We start from the raw sequence: 7,335 nt of genomic DNA on the forward strand, positions 1-7,335 counted from the left end.
GCAGTATGTGTAAAATGTTAAAATGTCTTTTTTGAACAAGGCTAAACGTGAGATAAGTCAGGATATAATAATTTCTTCACTGAAAAAAACAAAGATTACAGAGATGGTATACTTAGAAAATAGAATTAAAAAAAAACTTAGGAATTGACTGAAAAAAACAAAGGATATAGGGGCGTTATATGGCTGTGGAAAAGCTACAGAGTTTGCATTTGCTAGAATTTTAGCACCTCATGTTCTTACTGGGCTCAGAGGCACAGCCTCCCATTTTAAGAAAAAAAGCACATAAAGCAGAGTTTGTTCGAGACATAGGAAGAACAAAGTTCTAGATGTGATCTTTGCAGGTGCGTTTCCACCCTCAGACAACCACAACTTTTTCCCCTTGCTCACCCTTCACCCGTTCATGGTTCTCATAGTACTATGAAAAACTTTGTAGTGGGCTCCTTCATTCCACAATAATTCCTATAATGAATTGTGCCATCATTTCCCGATTCTGTCCTTTAACTAGTTAGGATTTGGTTGAATGACTCTCTGTAAATAAGAAACTCATAAAACACATTAATATACAATTAATCTAACAGTGACTCATTTACATAGTGAGTAGTGAGCCAAGATCCAGCTCAATGTTAAATATCCCTGGGAAGTGCCACTAGGATGGGTGCATTGACAGGTGCATGTGAGGATGGACATTAGCATTGCTTCTTCCATGTCAGGGCTTGGGTGGTAAATATCGTGCACTGCAAGCATTAACCCTGAGAGTTACAGCTCACATTCTGCTGCTTTTACGTCTTGTGCTTTTGGACACTGTTCTCCGGCTACTGCCAGTGAATCATCAATGTTGTATGAAAATGACCAAACACCACGATCAGCTGTGAACATTCACCAGCATGTGCTTGTTAAACTAGTTCTTCTTGCAGGGACTCAGTCGAGGTGTGTTGGGTTTATGGGTTTTATCACTAACCCCTCAAGTTAGCTGAAAGTACCCTTGTTAGTCCCAGTATTGTTCAGAGTGCTGCCTTTACAGGTAGCAGGACAGGTGTGCTTGGATGTTTTTCTTTGCAACTGAATAAAAACCAACAATGTTTCTTTAATTTTAGTCAACAATGTGCTAGTCTCCCAGTGTGCTTCCTGGTATGTCATGTTGTTTTGTTATGTGTGCAAAAGTGAACAATCACTGAGAATAGCCACGTTATATAATTCTACAGGTATCGATATTTGTGTTTTTTCTTTTCTGACTAGACGGGTCTTCTATGATCTGGTATTTGAATGTCCCACATCATTGACATTTTATCTTTCTCTGTAATTCCTTCATGTTAAAATAACTGCACCTTTTTGCTCATGTCTATGTCCTCAGATGGTTCAATATTATTGTTAATCTTCTTAAGTTCTTTCCAGACTCGCTGCACCTCTAGGATTTTTTCCATGTGAGTGAAATGAAAGTGTGTGTTCGCTGAGGACTGTGTGGAATCGAAAATTGACAAAAGCTCTTCACAATTTCAGTGCACTTCTAGGTCTTCCCACTGTGTGTTTGCTCATGACTTCTAGAGAGCTGATAATTGACAAAAGCAGTTCTGACATTCATTGCAATGTTTTTGTTTTTCTTCTGTGTGTGTTTGCTGATGTACCAATAAGTTTAATAACTGACAAAAGCTATCCACACATTCACTGCACCAGAAAGGCTTTTCCTCAGTGTGTGTCCACTGATGAATCCTTAATGTTGAAAAGTCACTAAAACAATTTTCACATTCATTGCATTTGACTAAAGCGCCTCACACATTCACTGCACTTAAATGGCTTTTCCGCTATGTGTGTGTTCCTTGATATATTTGTAGGCCTGGTAAACTAAAGCTCTTCACACATTTGGGGCAATTGAAAGGCTGTTCCCCTGTGAATGTTTGCTGATGAATCCTTAATGTTGGCACGTTCCTAATCCTACTTCCACATTGATTGTAATAGTATTGTTTATCCCGTGTGTTAGCTGATGTCTTCGGAGTTTTGATAATCAACTGATCCTATTCACACATTTACTGCACCTTTATGGTTTTCCCTGGTGTGTATTCGTTGATGCTTTTGTAGGCCTGATAAGTGACTAAGTGGGTCATGACGACCCTGGCGGCCGGCAGGAACACTGGCGGTAATACCGCCAACAGGCTGGCGGTGTTCCGCCAGTGTATTATGACTGTAGTGCATTAGCCATGGCCATAATGCCGGCCCTTCCATTGTACCGTCAGGCTTCTGCCGAGCGGTCATAATCCCCAGCCAGGCTAGCTAGCCAGGACCCCAGTGCTCATAGGTTTGTGGCCTATATGTGTTCCCTGTGTGGTGCCTAACTGTATCACTGAGGCTCTGCTAACCAGAACCTCAGTGTTTATGCTCTCTCTGCTTTTAAATTTGTCACTGCAGGCTAGTGACTAATTTTACCAATTCTCATTGGCACACTGAAACACCCTTATAATTCCCTAGTATATGGTACCTAGGTACCCAGTGTATTGGGGTTCCAGAAGATCCCTATGGGCTGCAGCATTTCTTTTGCCACCCATAGGGAGCTCAGACAATTCGTACACAGGCCTGCCCCTGCAGCCTGAGGGAAATAATGTCCACGTTATTTCACAGCCATTTTACACTGCACTTAAGTAACTTATAAGTCACCTTTATGTCTAACCCTCACTTGGTGAAGGTTAGGTGCAAAGTTACTTAGTGTGTGGGCACCCTGACACTAGCCAAGGTGCCCCCACATTGTTCAGGGCAAATTCCCTGGAATTTGTGAGTGTGGGGACACCATTACACTTGTGCACTACATATAGGTCAATACCTATATGTAGCGTCACCATGGTAACTCCGAACATGGCCATGTAACATGTCTAGGATCATGAAACTGCCTTTCCGGGGACTCCACTGCAGCTGCCAACCCATCAGACAGGTTTCTGCCCCCCTGGGGCCTGGGCAGCCTGGTCCCAGGAAGGCAGAACAAAGGATTTCCTCTGAGAGAGGGTGTTACACCCTCTCCCTTTGGAAATAGGTGTGAAGGGCTGGGGAGGAGTAGCCTCCCTCCGCCTCTGTAAATGCTTTGATGGGCACAGATGGTGCCCATCTCTGCATAAGCCAGTCTACACTGGTTCAGGGATCCCCCAGCCCTGCTCTGGCGCAAAACTGGACAAAGGAAAGGGGAGTGACCACTCCCCTGACCAGTACCTCCCAGGGGAGGAGCCCAGGGCTCCTCCAGTGTGTCCCAGACCTCTGCCATCTTGGATTCAGAGGTGTTTGGACACAATGGACAGCTCTGAGTGGCCAATGCCAGCAGGTGACATCAGAGACCCCTCCTGATAGGTGCTTACCTCTTTCAGTAGCCAAACCTCCTTTTTTATGGAAATTTAGGGTCTCTCCTCTGGGCTATTCCTCAGATAACGAATGCAAGAGCTTACCAGAGTTCCTCTGCACTTACCTCTTCAACTTCTGCCAAGGATCGACCACCGACTGCTCCAGGACGCTTGCAAAACCGCAACAAAGTAGCAAGATGACTACCAGCAACATTGTAGTGCCTATTCCTGCCGGCTTTCTCGACTGGTTCCTGGTGGTGCATGTTCTGAGGGCTGTCTGCCTTCACCCTGCACTGGAAGCCAAGAAGAAATCTCCCGTGGGTTGACGGAGTCTTCCCCCTGCTAACGCAGGCACCAAATTTCTGCATCACTGGTCCTCTGGGTCCCCTCTCATCCTGACAAGTGTGGTCCCTGGAACACAGGAGCTGGGTCCAAGTGTCTCCCACAGTCCAGTGGCCCTTCTGTCCAAATTTGTGGCGGTAAGTCCTTGCCTCCCCACGACAGACAGTAATCCTGTGTACTGCCTGATCTGCAGCTGGCCCGGCTTCTGTGCACTTTTCCAAGGATTCCTTTGTGCACAGCCTAGCCTGTGTCCCCAGCACTCTGTCCTGCATTGCCCAACTTGCTGAGTTGGACTCCGACGTCGTGGGACCTTCCTTTGTGATTCTGAGTCGACCGCTGTCCTCAGATTTTCTAAGTGCTTGTTCCGGTACTTCTGCGGGTGCTGCCTGCTTCTGCCAGGGCTCTTTGAGTTGCTGAGCGCCCCCTCCATCTCCTCCTCAAAGGGGCGACATCCTGGTCCTTCCTGGTCCCCAACAGCACCCAAAATCCTCAACTGCGACACTTGCAGCTAGCAAGGCTTGTTTGCAGTCTTTCTGCGTGGAAACAACTCTGCATCCTCCAGCACGCCGTGGGACATCTTCTGACCAAAGGAGAAGTTCTTGGCACCTTCCGTCGTTGAAGAATCTTCAGCTTCTTCCACCCGGAGGCAGCCCCTTTGCACCTTCATCTGGGGTTTAGTGGGCTCCTGCCCCCCGGACACTTGTGTGACTCTTGGACTTGGTCCCCTTCCTTTACACGTCCCCAGGTCCAGGAATCTGTCTTCAGTGTTTTGCTGGTGGTTGTTGTTCTTGCAGAATCCCCTATCTCGACTTTACTGTCTCCCTGGGGTAGTAGGGTAACTTTACTCCTACTTTTCAGGGTCTTGGGGTGGGGTATCTTGGACACCCTTAGTGTTTTCTAACAGTCTCAGCGACCCTCTACAACCTACACTAGGCCTGGGGTGCATTCGTGGTTCGCATTCCACTTTTGGTGTACATTGTCTGTGTTGCCCCATGCCTATTTCTACCTATTGCATCCTATTGTGATTCTACATTGTTTGCACTACTTTTCTAACTGTTACTTACCTGATTTTGGTTTGTGTGCATATCATTTGTGTATATTACTTACCTCCTAAGGGAGTATATCCTCTGAGATACTTTTGGCATATTGTCACTAAAATAAAGTACCTTTATTTTTAGTAACTCTGAGTATTGTGTTTTCTTGTGAAATAGTGCTATATGATATAAGTGGTATAGTAGGAGCTTTGCATGTCTCCTAGTTCAGCCTAAGCTGCTCTGCTATAGCTACCTCTATCAGCCTAAGCTGCTAGAAACACCTCTATTTTACTAATAAGGGATAACTGGACCTGGCACAAGGTGTAAGTACCACAAGGTACCCACTATAAGCCAGGCCAGTCTCCTACACCAGGGCAGCGCTATAAGCAGCTCTGCCCTGGGGATTATGAATCCCCAACCGCCAGCCTGTCCATGGCGGTAAACCACGCCATGGAAAGGCTGGCGGTAAGGGGGAATCACGGTGCCCCTGGGGGGCCCCTGCACTGCCCATGCACTTGGCATGGGTAGTGCAGGGGCCCCCAGGCACAGCCCCATCGCGCATTTCACTGCCTGAAATACGGGCAGTGTAATGCGCAACAGGTGCTGCTGCACCCACTGTACTTCAACATTGCCGCCAGCTCTATTATGAGCCGGCTTCAATGTCGATGTGGCTTGTCCGCTGGCCCAGCGGAAATGTCAAAATAGGGTGCCACGGATACCGCCAGCACTGTTCATACAATTCACTGCACTTCAATGTTTTTTCTCCTGTGTGCATTCGCTGATGATTCCTTAATGCTGAAGGGTCACTAAAACTACTGCCGCATTCACTACAATTTTAAGGATTTTCCCCCGTGTGTGTGCGCTGATGTCTATGTAGGTGTGATAACTTACTAAAACTATTCCCACATTCACTGCACTTGAATGGTATTTCCCCTGTGTGTGTTCGCTGATGAGTCCCTAATGATGAAGCATAACTAAAAGTGCTGCCACATTCACTGCATTTGAATGGCTTTTCCACTGTGTGTGTTCGTTGATGATTCCTTAATGATGAAGAGTAAATAAAAGCGCTGCCACATTCACTGCACTTGAATGGTTTCTCCCCTGTGTGTGTTCGCTGGTGTGTTTTTAGGTTTGATAACTGACTAAAGCTCTTCACACACTCACTGCACTTGAATGGTTTTTCCCCAGTGTGTGTTCGCTGATGAATCCTTAATGATGAAGAGTAAACAAAAGCGCTGCCACATTCACTGCACTTGAATGGTTTTTCCCCTGTGTGCGTGCGCTGATGTCTTTTTAGTTTTGATAATTGACTAAAGCTCTTCACACATTCACTGCACTTGAATGTTTTTTCCCCTTTGTGTGTTTGCTGGTGAATCATTAATGTTGAAGGGTAAGTAAAAGCGCTGCCACATTCACTGCACTTGAATGGTTTCTCCCCTGTGTGTGTTCGCTGGTGTGTTTTTAGGTTTGATAACTGACTAAAGCTCTTCAGACATTCACTGCACTTGAATGGTTTTTCCCCAGTGTGTGTTCGCTGATGACTCCTTAATGATGAAGAGTAAATAAAAGCGCTGCCACATTCACTGCACTTGAAGGGCTTTTCCCCTGTGTGTGTGCGCTGATGTCTTTTTAGGTTTGATAAGTGACTAAAGCTCTTCAGACATTCATTGCACTTGAATGGTTTTTCCCCTGTGTGTGTTCGCTGATGAATCCTTAATGATGAAGAGTAAATAAAAGCGCTGCCACATTCACTGCACTTGAATGGTTTCTCCCCTGTGTGTGTTCGCTGATGTCTTTGTAATTGTGATGACATACTAAAGCACTTTGCACATTCACTGCACTTGAATGGTTTCTCCCCTGTGTGTGTTCGCCGATGTCTTTGTAATTGGGATTCCCCTGTGTGTGTTCGCTGATGTCTTTGTAATTGTGATGACATACTAAAGCACTTTGCACATTCACTGCACTTGAATGGTTTCTCCCCTGTGTGTGTTCGCTGATGTCTTTGTAATTGTGATGACATACTAAAGCACTTTGCACATGCACTGCACTTGAATGGTTTTTCCCCTGTGTGTGCTTGCTGGTGTCTTCGTAGGTGTGATGACATACTAAAGCACTTTGCACATTCACTGCACTTGAATGGTTTTTCCCCTGTGTGTGTTTGCTGATGAATCCTGAGTTGTGAAGAATCACTAAAACTACTTTCACATTCAGTGCAATGGTATGGCTTTTCCCCTGTGTGTGTTTGATGATGTCTTTGGAGGTGTGATGATTGACTAAAGCTCTTCACGCATTCACTGCACTTGTATGGTTTTTCCCCCTCTGTGTGTTTGCTGATGTCTCTGTAAGTCTGGTATTTGACTGATGCTCTTCACACAATCACTGGACTTGAATGTTTTTTTTTTCTGTGTGAGTTTTCTGATGGTGCTTTAATTGAGATGAGAAACTAAAACTCTCACTAAATGTCTATGATTTGTTTTTCTTGGTTAGCGTCTCTGGTCGGTTATATATTTGTCTACAGCCCAAGTCTGTGCTTCCTAATGAGCCATTAGGCTGATAAAGCACTTGCACGTTTGATTTCTGAATTACAACTAACGTTCAATAGCCATTAAATACATGCCACACTCATAATATATATAAAATATATT

At 45.3% G+C, this 7,335-nt stretch overlaps 1 protein-coding gene across 1 annotated transcript; it reads right to left on the minus strand.

Moving 5' to 3' along the window:
• Positions 1-5,525: 5,525 nt before the first annotated feature.
• On the minus strand, positions 5,526-6,794 carry LOC138278796 (zinc finger protein 665-like). The gene has a single exon (XM_069219311.1). It carries the CDS (start codon positions 6,792-6,794, stop codon positions 5,526-5,528), a length of 1,269 nt encoding a protein of 422 aa, XP_069075412.1.
• Between the last annotated feature and the right edge of the window lie 541 nt (positions 6,795-7,335).

The sequence above is a fragment of the Pleurodeles waltl genome, unplaced genomic scaffold (genome assembly GCF_031143425.1).
Source record: "Pleurodeles waltl isolate 20211129_DDA unplaced genomic scaffold, aPleWal1.hap1.20221129 scaffold_58, whole genome shotgun sequence".
Classification (NCBI taxonomy): Eukaryota; Metazoa; Chordata; class Amphibia; order Caudata; family Salamandridae; genus Pleurodeles; species Pleurodeles waltl.

What these genes read in the sequence shown, in the direction of transcription:
- LOC138278796 (XM_069219311.1), bottom strand. Translation starts at nt 6,794, where the DNA reads ATGTCATCACACCTACGAAGACACCAGCAAGCACACACAGGGGAAAAA.